At 41.5% G+C, this 17,219-nt stretch overlaps 1 protein-coding gene and 1 long non-coding RNA gene across 5 annotated transcripts in view; one reads left to right on the forward strand and one right to left on the reverse strand.

Annotated features, from left to right (window-relative positions):
- Window positions 1-14,073, reverse strand: part of LOC138819568 (uncharacterized) — a 79,616-nt gene extending 65,543 nt beyond the window's left edge. The window contains exon 1 of the long non-coding RNA XR_011369495.1: window positions 13,976-14,073. This is a non-coding gene — a long non-coding RNA (uncharacterized lncRNA). The remainder of the gene's footprint in view (window positions 1-13,975) is intronic.
- Slc44a1 (solute carrier family 44 member 1) overlaps window positions 12,894-17,219 on the forward strand; it is a 180,961-nt gene continuing 176,635 nt past the window's right edge. For all 4 annotated transcript variants that reach the window (XR_011369470.1, XM_070011100.1, XM_070011099.1 and 1 more), the window contains exon 1: window positions 12,894-13,196. Coding sequence is in view for 3 of the 4 variants with exons in the window: in XM_070011100.1 (XP_069867201.1) it covers window positions 13,164-13,196 (33 nt within the window). In the remaining variant the exon portion in view is untranslated. The remainder of the gene's footprint in view (window positions 13,197-17,219) is intronic.

Below are 17,219 nucleotides of genomic sequence, written 5' to 3' on the forward strand. Positions count from 1 at the left end.
TTAAGTTTAAGAACCATCATAGAATTGGTAAAAGATTAAAAGAACTATGAAAAGATAATATGCAACATTTAATTCCACTAGATACCAGACATTGCTGAAAAATGTGAGCATATAAAATATTTTAATCAAACTTTGTATGAAAGATAAGGATAAAACAACAAATGAATTAAGGGTTCACCAAAAAATTTCTGTAACTTTTCAAATGATCTTCAAATTTTCAGAATTTTCAGAAAACACCAAAAAAAAGAGAATGCAATAAAAACTATCAACTACTCAGTAACTATGAGTAAGCTATTGTTAAAATATTATCAGTTCCTTCTTGTCTTCCTTGCACATAAAGTAAGGTTTTATAACTACAGTAATAAACATTCTGATTCATAAATCATTGGACACAATTCTGCTCATTCCTTTTGAAAAAGTTTCCAGAAGTAAGGTAATAAAGATAAGACATTTGTAAGGTTCAGGATATACTGCCAAATTGAAATTCTAAAAAGTTGCAACAATCTATATTTCCAACACTATGGGAGTTTTTTTTTTCAGTTAGCTATAGTACAGCACATGAGAGACTTTCATGTGGTCATTGAAAATCATATTTGGAAACCTATGTGATGGATCAGGAAATGCTCACCATGAAACATAAAGTTTAAAAGCAAAATACAAAACATCATACACAACACGACCCCCTTGTTGTTCAAAATACCACATGTATATCTAGAAAACAGATATACACATATAGATGAGAAACCAAAAGGAAAAAGATCAAAGTCAGTAATGGTCAGCAGGTAACATACAGGTGTCACAAAACAGCAGAGTGGTTAAAACATTGGGCTTTTAATCAAACAGAGCTGTGTGTGAATCCAGCTTTTCCATATACCAGCTCAGGGTTACAACCTTGGCTGACACTTGTGTCTTCTCTAGGACTCAGTTATCTTTGAAGAAAAAAAGGAAGGAAGGAAAGAAGGCAGGAAGGAAGACAGGAGAGGAAAGGGAAGTGAAGGGAAGAAAAGAAAGAAAGAGAGGGAGGGAGAGTGATGAAGGGAAGGAAGGAGAGGAAGGAAGGAGGGAAGGGATGGAGGAAAAAGGGAAGATGGAAGGAGGGATGGGGAAAGGAAGGGAAGGAAGGAATACAGAAGAAGGAAAGCAAATATGAAAAACTGAGAAATATGAGAGATGAAACTACCGGATTGATGGATAGTAAGGGCTAAAATAATGTAATAAATATACTGCAATACAGTAAGTGATTAGTAAGTAATAATTATTCATTGCGTTGCATACATTTAAAATATTTGGTATGTTTTTAAATGTAAAAAATCTATTGCTGTTATCATAGCAAAAATGCTGTTTTGATAAAAGAATTCATTTCCCCCATATTTTCACATGGTTATGGTTTAGATATGAAGTATTCCAGAAAAGGCTCATGTGTTTTGGGCTTTGTTCCCCAATGCTTTGTTCAAAGTGGGGCTTGAGGGAAGTGCTTAAATCTCTAGCCTCTGATTAATCAATGGCTTAACCCATTGACTATTGATCTATGGGGAGGTCATAAAAACTGTAAAAGACAGGATACCTTGGAATATATCTCTCTCTCCCCCTCCATTTCCTTCTCCCTTTCTCTCTCCTTCTCTTTCTTCATTTTCCTCCTCTCTACCATGAGATGATAAGATGCTTTACTCGATAAGATGATAAGATGCTCTCCACCATAATGTTCTCTCTCAACACAGGCCTAGAATCAATGGCACCGAAGTGATCATGGACTGAAACTTCTGAAATCATAAGTATTCCATCCCAGCAATGGCAAGCTGACTGACACAAACATCTTCATTTCTCTCTCTTCAAAAAGTAAAGTAAAGCTGGGCGCCAGTGGCTCACACTTATAATCCTAGCTACTCAGGAGGCTGAGATCTGAGGATCGTGGTTCAAAGCCAGCCTGGGTAAAAAAGTCTGTGAGACCCTTGTTTCCAATAAACCACCAGAAAACCTGAAGTGGCGCTGTGGCTCAAGTGGTAGAGTGCTAGCTTTGAGCTGAAGAGCTGAGGGACAACCCAGGCCCAGAGTTCAAGCCCCAGGACCGACCAAAAAAAAAAAAAAAAGTAAAGTAAACTGGGGAGGGAGTCGGTGGCTCACACCTGTATTCCTAGCTACTCAGGAGGCTGAGATCTGAGGATCCCAGTTCAAAGCCAGCCCAGGCAGAAAAGTCTGTGACACTCTTATCTCCAATTTTCTCCAGAAAACCGGAAGTGGCATTGTGGCTCAAGTAGTAGAGTGCTTGCCTTGAGCTGAAGAGCTCAGGGACAGTACTCAGGGCCAGAGTTCAAGCCCCACAACTGACCAAAACAAAACAAAAAAAAGTACCATTACAAAGACTTCTCTGGTTTTAAAGACTTGCAGAGAAATTGTGACTGTTCATATGCATCAAATGTGTATTACCCACCACAGAAACTACACAGTGTCATGCCAACGATAGGGCAGTGGCAAAGGCTGGCCTGGGTGCAGCCAGGGTAAATGGTCTGCGGAGAATATGACAAGAAGCAATGAACCTTCACCTGCCTTCTTTTGCATTATCATCATGTGCCCACAATTTTAAACAATATTAGGCAAAATGCTCTTCCTCTAAAAGATCCTTTGCTTGGTTTATCTTTGAAGCTTTGGAGGTTACTATATGCATATATTTATAAATACATAAATGTATTGGATAATATTAACCTATAATGACTATTACATTATAAGTAAAGGTGTTAAATATTAGTAAACATTTATTATCTATCACTTAATATTGTATTTTACAATCTAGGTGCCGGTGGCTCACACCTGTAATCCTAGCTACTCAGGAGGCTGAGATCTGAGGATCATGGATCAAAGCCAGCCCAGGCAAGAAAGTCCATGAGACTCTTATCTCCAATTAACCACTAGAAAACTGGAAGTGGTGTTGTAGCTCAAGTGATAGAAGGCTAGCCTTGAGCTGAAGAGCTGAGGGACAGCGCGCAGGCCTAGAGTTCAAGACACACGACCAACAAAAAAACAAAAAACAAAAAACAGAAAAGCAACACTGTATTTCATGTGGAAGTTAGTCTAGTTGGCCAAAAGTCACAGCCAGTGTGGGCATAACTGCATGGGTTTGCTTCAGAAGTGATTCCATTAATGATGAGACACTATTTGAACTCACTGAGGGCTCTTGTTCAGATATTCCCTCTCTCTAGCATGGCAGGTTCCTTCCTCTAAACAGTAGATATAAATAAAAGATGATAGCACAGTAGGTCTAAAGGTGCAGAATCAAAGCTGGCTTTATTTAATTCTGTCATGCTTTTAATTTTTTTTATTTCAAACTTAAAACTAGGAGGTATAACAACTTTCTTTTTATTATCTTCAAGTAGTTGTACAAAGGGGTTTTGATTCAATCTGTCAGTTTATGGGTTCAATACATCTTGATCCATGTTACCCCTTTCATCATTCTCCCCCATTTCTCCCAACTCCACCAATCCTCTCAATTTTCCTAATCCCTAGTTTTCACATATGTGTACATTGAATATTATGAATGCATTCTCCCATCCTTCTCTTCCTCTATCCCCTTGACCTTACCCTCCACACAAGAACATATAAACAAAAATTATAGTTTATATGATATGTACATTTTAATTTTTTTTAATTGAAAAGCCTTTTTTTTTGGTCTATTTGTATTTATTTTTAGTCCTAGGGACAGAACCCCAGGCTTTGAGTATAAATGTTGTTCCTGTAAGATACCTCCCCACCTGAAATGTATTTTTTTCAATTGTTAATTACCTTGAAAGTAAAAAATTAATTAAGAAAATATTATTAATGATTTTGACAACTAGAATAAGGAATTAAAACTGATCTGTTTCAGGTGTCATTTAAGCCAGGTACATGATTGTAATCTTGTGACTGGCTCTCTCCCTTATCTTGAGAACTCCTGCTACTTACACAAGGTTCTACAGGGAGTGATTTGCAGAGCTGGTAATCAAATTCACTTGTTTGACTCCAGGGCCCAAAACTGTAGCCAGTGTGTCCGGATGCTAGTGTTGCTAACAAGGAAGGCAAAGGGAGGAATACATGTTGTTGAGCTTTAGGTTCCTTTTCCAAAAGGAACTTTGCTTGGGGAAGTTTGCTGAACTTTTTACCATGAACCTGGGGTCCTATATTGTAAATGATCTGTACTAATACTCTCCTTGGCTTGAAGGAGTTTATGCATTCTTCCCTAGGAAGATTATCTACTTTTCTTCTCAAGAGAAGAAGAGAATAAAAATCTGATTGGGATTTTAAATAAGAAATTTTCTCCTATCACTTTGTAATTTTAACAAACATTTAACTTTTTCTAAATAATGTTAAGAGGCCTTGTCTTGAGAGTTTAGAAGAGATTCGGCAAAGAACCAAATGGGCTTGCTCAACAGATTGATACCCAAAGGCATTGGTGCTCACTCCATATTACATATGGCTTGACATTTACTTGCTAGAGAAGCTCCAACATTTACAGTGTTTTTAAATGTGAGACGGCTCTCGTCACAACTTTTAATTCCACTGTGACATTATACTTTCCATTATGCTCTCCTTTTCCCTGAAATCATGAATGAGTTGTATTTGGCAACACATGAAGAAAATTGTTGATATCGTGGGGGGAAAAAGGTGACTGGTAATAGAATCAGACCTGAATGCAGGGAGTGTTGGGAATCGGGTTTCTAAAGTCTTTCCTCAGGCAAAATTTTCAACCAGAATTTTCAGGTAGGATAGTGGGTGGGACAGAAAGAACGGTAGGAAGTAGAAAAGATAAGAAATCAGAATTAAGATTCCTAATGAGAGTTCTCTTAGTCTTTATAGTCTCTCTGTCTCAGCTGTTGGCTGAGCTTAGGGACCTGCCCAAGGTCTCACAACTAATAAGTGCCCCTCCACCCCACCCCACAAAAAAAAGATATGCAGACTCACCTGTGTTAAGGCCAAAAATCTTTCCACCATGCCTCCTTCTGTCCTCCCAAACAGTAGTTATGAAGAGGAACTGTGGTGGTTAAGGGTATAGGCTCTGGAATTGGACAGTTTGGATTTGAATGCCAATCATGACAGGTAATACTTGTTGGACACTGAGAAAATAATTACCTATTGGAACAGTGACAATAAGCTTACCAAATAATATATTGTTCTTTTATTTCCTCCCCTTTAATTTATGCAAAGACATGTGACTAATGTAATAAAGTCCAACCAAAATTAGTGTATGCCACTTTGGTGTTAAAGGAGTGAAAAAAATAAAAATACTGTCTTACCTATAAGAGGTTGAAAGACATTACGTTATACAAAGTGCACATAAAATATCTCAAGCATGGAGAAGTCTAAGTACCTAAACGCCGTGGAATAGACATTCCTAACCCTACCTATACCCTGGGGGCAAGTGCTGTTTCACACACACTGGGAGAGAGAAATAAACCCCCATTTGATTAAACTGCCGAGCTTTGAGAGTGACCTGATTGCAGCGGCATAAGCCAGTCTATCTCGACTATTATTTTATAATCCATTTTCCTAGTCTCTAAAATAGTGATACTAATTTCTACTTATTAGAATTACCATGAAGATAAAATGAGATTTCACATGTCATATCTGAGCAGACCATCAAATTCGCAAGAGGCAGGAATTGACTATATGGTCCTCTTCTCTGTTTTCTTTCCAAAAAGACAAGGCAAACAGACTATGCCACCTGTTACACTCATCTGCTATTTCTCACCTAGTCTAGATTTTTCTCTAATCTCAAAATCTAACCATTCAGTTGCTCAACTTTGATTTATTGGTGATTATTGTGTGTCAAATGCTTTGCTAAGCATTGGTCTCAAAGGTAGGCCATCAGTAGATGTAATCTGAGTTTTCTCTAAATAGAAACTATAAATAGGTATACATTTGGGGGATGGAGAATGGAAAGAAGAAGATGGTCTGGAGAACATTGACATAGTCTCTTTTTTCCACTTTTGAAAAAATTGTATGTTGAAATTCTCTAGGAGGGAGCTAAGGAAGGCTGGTGACAGTCATGAGCAGGCCCTTTGGGAGGGGAACAGCATGTCATTTTCGCTTTAGTACTTTTTAAATGTCTTTCTACATCCCTGCAACTAGCTGAGGGGGAGTAAGAGAGCAAAGCTGTCAGACCAGCAGCATCTTAATTATGGAGATTAGAAATATTTTATGCAATTGACACAGTCTCTTCTAAATTACATAGCATTAGGGGAAATGACTCTGTCTAACACCAATGAGAAAGGAAGAAAGGAGCTCTGAGAGAAAGAATAGGTAGATTTTGACAGTTTGTCCAATAAAATAATAATAGTTAGGGAAAGAAACTTTTAAAACCAGGCTCATGCTGTAATTCTCATTGTCTGACACAAATCTCTTGTGGGACCTGAGGGAAGCTAGGAATGACTGCAGCTCAGCTTCAAATTGCTAGTCCAGCCAGTTCTCACAGCTGCTCCCTCCTCCTCCTTCCATTCTGTTCTGCAGTACCACACCAGAGACAAGCTTTCTCACTTGGGAAGGAGCATGTTGGTGGTCAAGTCAGGCTTGATTCCTAGGGAGTCTATGTCCTTTGCTCAGTGGGAGAATTATCAGTAAGTATCACTCAAGTGGTACCTTGGTATACGTTCTCAAAAAGTTCAATTACTTCCCATGGCCCAGTAATTTCCTGCCAGGCACAGGAGCATCTGGTTCTACAAGAACTGAGTCCCATTGAGAGCATTCTGAAGACTGAATGCTTGGGCAGAGAATATGGAGGTATCCATCAATCATTCTTAAGCATCATTTTGCTATATTGAGCAGGAGAGTTGATGAGTAGGAATTTAGCTTTAGCACCTACTGTTTTTATTATTTAATCTCTCTTCCCTCTAGTCTTCCCTGTAAGATATCATCATAGTGATTTTTTTTAAAGCAAAAAGATCACTCTATTACTACTTTGCTCATGATCTTCTAGGTCATACTGTTGGTAGGAAGCACAAACTTCAAGGCTTACAGGGATGACAAAGTGTAATAGAGATAGACGAAATTGTGCTATGTTCAAAAACACTTTGGAGAGTGTCAGTAACTATGACCTGCAAAAGTACCTCCCAACCCATATGCTCTTCCCACACTATCGGTGAGGTCTGGGGAAGCATTGATGCTCCTTCCCTTGAATCTGAACAGTCTTACAATGATAGCAAAAGTGATACTCTGTGCTTCTGAGGTAAAAGGTGGAGCAGACTCAGCCCTCAGAACCGTGAGCATGAATGATAAATGATTGTTCTTCATCTTGGTTTGTGTTACAGTGATTTTTAACTGGAACATTCCCCCAATTCCTGTGTTAGAAGCTTAACCCCTGATATAACAGCATTGGGAAGTAGAGTCTTTGGGAAGGTGCTTATGTCATGAGGGCTCTTCTCACATAAATAAATGAATGCTATCATAAAGAGGGCTCTGTAGGAGTAGGCTTGCTCTCGTGCTCGAAAACAATGGTCATCCTCTTTGCCCTTTTGCTTTCCACCATGGTGCAAGGGTGCAGCTGCAGTGCTTTGATTTTTGACTTCTGGGCCTCTGAGACTGTGAAAAACAATTTCTGTTCTTTTTCGGGCATTTTGTTAAAGCAGCACAAAACAGACAAACAGAAACCCCTCTTACATCCTCTTTTACATGTATATGGGCAAACTCACTCAATTTACATGATCATGATTCTATCTCAATGCTGCTTTACAAATTGTTTTTTGGGTTCTGATGGTTTATTTGCACTGTTGCTTTGCCCAGTCCATGTCAGTGAATACACATTACCTCCTATTTCCTATTTCTCATTCTTATTATTTATGCCCTATTTCCTATTATTTAACCAATTACTTACACAATCTATTATATATGATAATTTAGGTTTTCCCAATTTTTTCCTTATATAAAATAATACTGTACTGCTACTGGACATTTCCAGGAAATTTGTTTGGCCAAAAAAAATTTATATACAGATTTGTAGATTCCTCTCCAGATAGACAGTAATAGAGAGTAATTATGTACAGCCTCTTCAATAGTGCAGAGAGCACTGTGATCTTCCTTGACATTGGTTATTATTAGGCTTTTAAATCTTTGCCAATTTATTAGGTGAGAAATGATCTCCAATTTTTTTAACTTACAGTTTTATTATTACTGAGTCTGAGCAGCACTCCACGTTTTATGAGTCCTTGTATTTCTTTCACTGTGGAGTGCTTTTATTTTAAAAATAGGAACTTCATGCAATACATGCTTGGCAAATATTATTTATGTTTGTCATTTGTATTTATTCCTGGTATTTTTTCATTTAGTTTTTAAGTGTTTATACAGTTAATCCTTCATCTGTCTTTGCTAAAATATTAGCCTGTACTGCCATACAAAGAATAAAATCTTCTACCTAAAAAAAATACATTATTTTAGAGATTTTTATAAGGTGAAAAACATACTTTGTTTTACAGTTACCTCATAATAACTTCCTTTGAGACATTGAAGGACTCTATAAATCCAAATTCCTAGAGACTCATTGACAATATGTCTTTATGCATATAAAAACTATTTATGAAGCTGAGTGTTAGTTGCTCCTGTTTGTAATCCTAGCTACTCAGAAGATAGAGATCTGAGAATCTCTGTTCAGAGCCAGACTCATATCTCCAATTAACCAGCCAAAAGCTGGAAGCGGAGGTGTGGCCCAAGTGGTAGAGTACCAACCTTGAGTGAAAAAGCACCCGAGTATCAGCATGATAAAAAGAAATTATCAGATATTTTTGGATACCAAGCTCTTTTCTTGGCATTTAGTACAGAATGGAAACTTTACTAGTACAGGTAAGAATATAAGGGTAAGCAAGAAAAAAAAAGTAGTAATTTTAAATAAATCAGTATCTGTGGACCATCTTTAAGCTTATACAGCAAGTAGACTCATTCTTCTCATTACAGCTGAACAACATTCTAATTCTTGATTTAAATTTGTTTCATTTGTCTTTGAATCCCTGGAACCTAGCTAAGTATTTAGCTCACTATTTAGGTTAAATAAATGGATTTCCCTACTTCCCAAATTACTTCTTTTCTTCTCAGTTCAATATTCATGACTCTGCCTCCATTTCCCCACCAACTCTAAAATAAAAACCTACACTAGTCTTACGTTTGAAATATCTCAAATCCCTGAGGACCAATGTTTGAGCATGTGATAATTAAAATCAATCACACTTAGTTCATAGGATGGAATCAATTTAAAACGATTATAGAAGGAATTGAATGACTACACATTTTTAAAAGTTATTTAGAGAAGTACAGAGGAAATTTAAACCTCTTTAAACACAAGTTCACAGCAAGCTCTTTTAAGAGAATGTATAAATGATTTGATCTTGCAACAAAAAATCAACAAATCATAAATGAAGTCAAAGTTATTAATTAACATTGGAGAAACACACCAACTAAGGATTTATGAATCTCTCCAGAGAATTGCTGGAAACAATGTTGTCTCTTTCTTTTAACATGCCTGAGTTCAGGAAAGATCTTTGCAGGGGGGTCTCTAACTTGTAAGCTTCACTGGAGGCAGAGATACATTACTGAAGTCTGACAAAGAAATTTGCCCTTGCAGCTCAGGTAATGAATGAACAGTTACTGCTCCTGGTTACAATTAAATTTTGCCATCAGACCATCTTCCAGGGGAAATCTGTGAATGCTCCCAGGAGGAGATTGTGAAGTACTCTTGGAAGCTAGGGCTCTACAGAGAAGAATGTGTTCTTGTGGGATGTGGCTGTGAACACCATATGAGTTAAAACGTAAATAACACAGCCTAAAGCAGAAAAAGTGCCCCTGGGTTTAAATTTGGGAGTTACTCTGAGCAGTTACAGATACACTTATGTGTATATAGAGGATGCATTTATATTTCCGTTGCCCTCAAACTTAAATCTTATGAATAAGGAGTCTGGAGAGACAGTGTGGTGTTTTGCCTCAGAGAAGGACCGGCACCAAACCCTCGGTCAGAAGCTGGGAATCCTGGAATTCATGGCTAATTATGCAATACTAGACCACTGGGAAGCATTTCTGGCTGGCTCAGCTGGTGATCCGATTTTACCCTGCAGCACCAAGATTGATAGACCTTACAATTTTATCTGGTTAGTTGCAGATGCTGTTCTTACATAATTTCTTTTCAAAACCCTTCTTCATAAAACAAAAGAAAAAACAGAGCTAAACCCTTCCTGAGGGATTTACCCTGATAGCACTCTCTAGGTGTTGAGATCAGTACTTTAACCACCACTGGGGGGGGGGGGGGGGAAGGGGGGTAAGGAACAAACAACAAACAACTCTCTCCTGATTTTTGGATTTGCTGCAGTTAAAATTTCATTGAATGCTGGTATATTTGTGTGTGTGTATGTGGTGTGTGTGAGTGAGAATGTGTGCTAGGGACAGAACCTAGCACATGCTCTGTTTCTGAACAGAGCACTCTCCCAAATCACTCTTTTTAAGAAGCTTCTTTGTGCATTATGGGGAGTAGGAAAGAGATGTGTTCTTAGATGGTACAGAGTATCAGTGCAGGAGCCTTTAGTTTCCCTCATGCTAATGACAAGGTATAATTTTAAAACATCACATTCATATGCATTTATGGTGCATACATATATATTTAGTATGTTTACAAAGCACCTTGAAGAATCTTAGAACTCACAGTTTCATTAACCCTTAAAGGGAGAACTAGAATTAGGACACAGCAAGAGGAGATGTGCTTCCTTTCAATTCAATTGACCCATGTCTAGGAAAAAGATGTTCAAAAAAGTATGGAATAGTTTCATGAAGCACTGTCACAGCCGGTTATATATTTAACTGCTTCTACACTTCTAATTACAAAATAAGCACTAGCTACTACATGGGACAACTGTACTAGCTAAGAAGATTTTTATAATCTGAGAGCAATGCTCCCATATTGACTCTGCTAAGAGAAACAACTCCTCTTTCCTTGATTATAAAGAAGGAAGACAGATGGCTTCTTGTTTAAGACTGTAATTTTACTTCCAGCCTCCTCCCTTGGTTAAAAACAAGATGTCCTTTTCTGGCTTTGAGTGAAAATCTCAAGGGAAGTTTTTTTTTTTATTCCTGGCTGTATTGAATAATTCAACAAACATTCCTGAGAGCTGAAAGAGAGATACAAAGGAGAAAATACTTCCCATGTTCTCAGGGAGTTTACAATCTAATTGTGGGCTTTACAATCAGAACTGGGACCGAAGTCATTAAAGTTTTATTTCTGCACTTTCATTTAACAGCCTAATGGTTACCAGTGAAACACTCAGGATTCACCAGCCCTGTGGTATGGTGGAGGTTCTAATCAACTAGAAACAGAGAGAGAATGCAGAACTGTCCATCTCAAGCAGTACTTGGTGAGTGCTTACTCATTTGCAAGCTGCATTCTCATGTTATTAACAGTCCTTTGCAAGTCATTTCTGTTATCCACATTTCACCAAGGAGAATGAAGTTCAGAGAAGCAATTCATCCATACTCATAGACACAGGAAATGGAACACAGCAACTAGGAGAATTCTTCTACTTCCCTGGCCAGTTCTTTGTCCCAAGCTCCATTCCAACTCCTCAGAGATTAAGGTTTTTTTTTTTTTTCAGTATACAGTAAAATCAGCTTCTGTACGCTTTTCCTACCTGTCAGACTTGATCGTGAAACTTGGCTATCTTCCGTTTGGAGGGTCAATCCTACTGTAGTTTCGCTCCCTTGTATCTGCAAATAAACCTTTTATTTTCTTTTTATAACTGATTCCATCTGAGACACTCTGATAGGAAGCATTGAGATATGAAGACGGCTTATAACAGGACCTGATCTACGGTTCTGTTATTATTAACTGTGATCTTTAGTTATTTTATTTTTCTTGTCATCTTTTAACTGTTTCCCCCTAGTATGAGCCTTGGGGTGGGAAATTTTTGTGAAAGTCATGGCCATGTCTACCCTGACTTGTTGCTACCCCCAGAATGTATTAATTCAACATTAAGGAACTGTAAGAGAGCAGGAACGTTGTCCCTTTCATTCAGCTCTTTATTTCCAGTGCCTCCAAGTTACTGGAACTTGGAATCTTCTTCGTATTTCACCTATGAACTGATACCCACTCACCTTTTCTGTGTGTGTATGGAGGGGGGAGGGGGTTATCCTACATAAATAAAGTTTAGTTTGGACCAAACATGGCTTTGACCTGAGAGCCCAAAGTACTTTTTTTTTTTTTTTTTTTTTTTGCCTTTTCCCCGGTCCTGGCCCTTTATTACAACTTCAACTCGCGTGCGCTTTGCTAGCATGCTTGGTGCCACTGGAGGCTTTAGTTTCTACATCCACAAAATGGGGACAGTGGCAGCGGCTCATTTTGTTTCTCCTCCTCGTTTTCCATCACTTCTTTTTTGGACGACTTATTGCGTACGTATTCTTCAGGATAAACATTAAAAAAGGCAATGAGCAGTGAGCATCCATCAGGGACCTCGGGTGGCTCCGCCAAGACCAGAGAGGGAGAGGGATCCCGCTGGCTGCCCAGTGCCTCTCGGGTCCGGAAACAACCCGGCTCTATTTCGACTGCGAGCCTGCCCGCCGCCGGGGCGCCGCCGCAGCCCCGGACGCCCTCCCTCGCCCCGAGGCCGACAGCAGCCAGGCAGCCAGGCAGGCAAGGCAAGCAGGCTGTCTGTCTCGGTGCCACCATCAAATGGGCCCGGCACCGCGCAGGCTCCGACGCGCGCCCTAGGGCCCGGCCTCGTTCTGGTTGCCGCCGCCCTGCCGTTCGCGCGGCGCAGCACTGGGGGCGGGGAGTCTGATGGGAGACGCGCGCCGCGCGGAGGAGGCGGCGGCGGCGGCCCGGGAGAGGGAGAGGGAGCGGGCGCGGGACTGGGCGCGGGCGGTGGGAGGCGGGGGACGAGGGGAGGCGCCGCCGTCGCCGCCCGCCCCTTTCCGCTGGGAAGCAGCTGCAGCAGCGGGAGCCGAGCGGGAGCCGCGCAGCCGCCGCCGCTGTCGCTGGGGGATGTGGCGGGCGCCAGCCCCGAGCCGCGCTGTCTCCTGAGTGCTAATCGCCGCCGTCGCCACCGCCGCCGCCGTCGCCGCCGAGTCGTGCGGGGCCAGGCCGCGCCCTCCCCGGGGCGCCCGCCGGCTCGCATGCCGAAGGGCTCCGGGGCGTAGCTGCGCGCCCGGCGCCGCCTCCGGGCTCCCCCGGCCCCGCCATGGGCTGCTGCAGCTCCGCCTCCGCCGCGCAGGTGAGGGGCTCCCGCCTCCGGGCCGTCCGCCCGGATGCCTCCCCCGCGCGCCGCGCCGCGCCGCCTGGCCGGCGCCCGCCGCTTCTCGCAGCCCCCCCCCGGCTTCCCTTCGCCCGCCGTGCGCCCCCCGAGCTCCCCTTTGGCACCTCGCCTTCCCGTGCGTCCCGCGGATGCCCTGGCGCCGGCTCCCCGTCCGCAGGCGTCCCCGCGTCCCCCCCCCCGCCCCACCGTGCGCCCTCAGTACGCTCGGGGCCCTTCCTGACTCGGGCCCCCGGCTCGCGGTCACACCTGAGCGCCGGGTCCCACCTGCCCGCAGGTAGAGGCTGGCTCGGCGTCCCCCCCCCCCCCCCGCCCCGTACCCCCTGATGGCATCCGCTCCGCTTGTCTTCCGGGCCTGGCCACCTCCAGGGAGTCTGCCCTGCCGCCCCGCCGACTATTTTCTGGATTCCCGGAAGCTATACTCCCAGCTTGGGCTGCTTCTCCCCTGTCCCACCTGATTGCCAGTTTCTACTCCATCAGCTATGCCGACCCTTTTCTCGGGCCCGTCGCCCTACCCGCCCCCCCGCCCCCGCCCTCTGCCCACCCAGGCCGGAGTTCAAGTGCTGGAGCGAGTCCCGGAGCCCTTCCACGGCCCATTTCTCAGATCTTACCCGCTTGCTTCCAGTCCCATCCCCTCCGCCTCCCCCCTTTGGTACGTTGACCCCGGGCACCCGCGGCCTCCCCGCGCCCCGAGGCCCCTGCGGGAGCGCCAACCCTGGGCTAGGAAGAAGATTGGGCACCTGCTGGGTGACGGGAGCCTTGCGGAAACTCCTTCTTTGTTGCCACTGTAACAGGAGGAAGAGGTGCCGAATTTAGTTTTTCTGTGGGCACTGGCTGAATGTTGTCGCTGAGGGCTGAGATGCAGAGATTTCTCCCGGTTTCCACCCTGCCCCCATCCAAATTTTGCTCACCTCCTCCGGCTCCCTTGCCCGATCCGAGCCTTTAACCTAGGGTGGAAATGTTTAGACAACTGTGTAAGGATCCAATGTAATAGAACTTGACGGCTGATCACTAATAACTGAGGGGACCTGTTTGTAAATTACCTAATTTAGTGGATTAGTGAGTATATTTACAAATACGATAAAAAAGCAATCGGGAATACTGCATCAAACTGTCTGGTGGTGGTTTATGAAAAATAGGTTCTGACAACGCCTGAGATGTGATCTCCTCAGTTTCATTAGCGGTAGAATTTAACAGTGGCCCTGATTTGTTTGTTTTGGGTGGTAGGGGGGGCGGTGGGGGGAGAAGGAGGCTCTTGTTTATAGAAATAAAAGGTAGTCTGTTCTTGGTGAAAAAATGCTAGTTTAGGGGGGAAAAATCCTCCAGAGATCTAGCATTTGTGATAATACCAGAAGTGTTTTGCTACTGCTAAATGACTATATATAACTCAGTTTTAAATAACCCTGCATACTTGTTCCAAAAATCTGAGATCTGTTGCAGAGAAAATGACTAGAATTGCGAATGAGTGGAGGACATTTATGCTTTACTGGGTATCCATTCTGTTTGTCCAGTTCTTAAGCTGATTGGTTTAGTTAGCAAAACCTTCCTATGGCAATGGTTGGAATGGCAAAGAACTGTTACTTGGTGTTAAGGAAGCTAGATCAGGGTTTGCATGTTAACATGTAAAGATGTAGAATTATATATCCTATTTGGCTGGTTAGGGAATTTTGAGGAGGGTAGCATCTAGTTGGATATTGATATTTATTTACTTGGTTTTCATTAAAGTGAGGTGTTTATTGCATTGCCTTTATTTTCAGAATTGGGTTACTTTGCATTGTCTTTTGATGGTGAAATGCCTTTATTTTCAGAATTGGGTTACTTTGCATTGTCTTTTGGTGGTGAAATGCCTGGGAGATGGAAAAGTATTGATAGTTTATGGATGGCTTGTTCAGCCCATGAAAAATTTAATTTGGGAGGAATAGATTCTGCACCAGAACTTTGCTTTAAATAGGTAGCAAGTCTTGCATTTGTCTAGCCCCACATCATACATTTCAGAACACTGTCACATTCTGTTTTCTTCATGCCATGTTTTTCCTTATGGATTGCTATAACCAATCATGTTTCCCCTATGGATTGTTATAACCAATCAGTAGCTGTCACTTGCCTTTGAGTTCAGCTTTAGGGACTTGTAATGATCAGTGGAATATTGAGGAGGCAGATTTTGTGCCAAGAAGCTGGTCATTTTTTTTTCTTGATATTTTTGGTGGCTTTTGTCATTTATAAAGTGTTAGTTTCTCAAAAGCATCAGAAATTAGAATGCTAACTATGTGTGCTGTGTTCAAATAAAATAGAGATCCAACTTTTAATCTCTTCCAGATGTAACTCCATATTACCTAGCCTCTCTTAAGGACCTTTGATGTATTTTGAAGCAGAAGGTGTTGGCTTCATCCTTTCTACTGGATTTTAAGTTACTATAGTATAGGATCAGTTTTTTGTTTGTTTTTTTTGGGTCCGGTCGTGGGGCTTGAACTCTGGGCCTGGGCGCTGTCCCTCAGCTCTTCAGCTCAAGGCTAGTGCTCTACCACTTGAGCCACAGTGCCACCTCCTGCTTTTTTCTGTTTGCTTATGTAGTGCTGAGGAATTGAACCCGGGGCCTCATGCATGCAAGGCAAGCACTCTACCACTGAGCCACCTTCCCAGCCCCAGTTTTTTTTTTCTATCTTTGTATTTACTGCAGTACTTCATCTTACCTTGTGCATAATAGTTGCTCAGCAACAGTCATTGGGAAGATTATATACACTCAGATTTGCTAACATCTGGCTGGCAAACTATATTGCTTATGAATCCAGCCCTGACCTCTGTTTCACTTCCATGGTCTGTTTGATTAATTCTACCAGGCTCTCTTCTTCTGAACTCAAACCTGAACTGTGTAAGCTAAAATTCACCTGCCTTTCTCATATTAATTCCTGTCCTATCAGTGATTCCACTAGCTTCAAACAGTTCCCCTTCCCCCTCCAATAGCTTTCTTAATATATTTTAGTTGGAGCAGTGGCTGTAACATCTTAAAAGAGCTTGTCTGCAAAACCAAATGATAACCTGAATAACACATCAAAACAACATGTTTTGAAGTAATCTGCAGTCCAGCTTAGCTTTTCTCAGCAGTACCATCAGCAGCTTCTAAGCTCTGGTAGACTTTATCAGTGTAAATAAAATACATTTCTTTTTGTAGTAAGGATTCACCTTTGAAATATAATTTATTTCCCTTCATAGTCTCTTGTCATTTGGTAGACTTTATTGGTCTTCAAATTTTCATCTTTGTATCTGTCCTTGTATGTTCTTGACAGTGTCTCAGTATCATAATTTGCCATCACAATACTTACCCTTTTTCAGGATTTTAAATTTAAAAAATGTCAAATGTGTCACAATGTATACTAGTATTTCATTGCTAAAGTTAGATTATTGGCAAAATAATTTTAATTGTATCAGCTATGTAAATATAAGGATCTTATCTGGTGAGTCAGGATTCTTAAAGAACTCAGATTTTTCACATTCTTTTTTTTTTTTTTCTTTTGAATTAGTGACTAACATTACATGTTTAATGATTGCTCACAAGTCAGTACAAGATAGACATTGCCTAAATGTGTCTTTGAAGGGAAGGCACATAAAAGCAAGATAGTCTGAGTTCTTTTTACAGCACTAATCCTCCCTAAGACTCTTAAAATTTATTCTCATCTCTCCATAATTCGTTTCTTCTGTTATAACCTGACATAATTTCTATTCTTGTAATGTTAAACTTCAAAGTTCACTTGTAAATCTTGAGATTTATTAAATGTTCTTTCCCATTGACAAACCAGTTTAAGTGAAGGAGGCTTTTGAAAGATTACTTAGCAAATTGCTCCAAGTCTTTCTTGTTAATGGCTAGATCATTATTTGTCACAGCAGTGCTTTGGAGGCCAGGAGATTTTTGCAAGGGCTCTGAAGTTCTGTGTCCTTCAGTTCTAGCTCTAGACATTGAAAGAGAGATAGAGAATCTTTCAGGTTGAA

The sequence above is a fragment of the Dipodomys merriami genome, unplaced genomic scaffold (genome assembly GCF_024711535.1).
Source record: "Dipodomys merriami isolate MVZ:Mamm:240054 unplaced genomic scaffold, mDipMer1.0.p SCAF_11, whole genome shotgun sequence".
In the NCBI taxonomy this organism is placed as follows: domain Eukaryota; kingdom Metazoa; phylum Chordata; class Mammalia; order Rodentia; family Heteromyidae; genus Dipodomys; species Dipodomys merriami.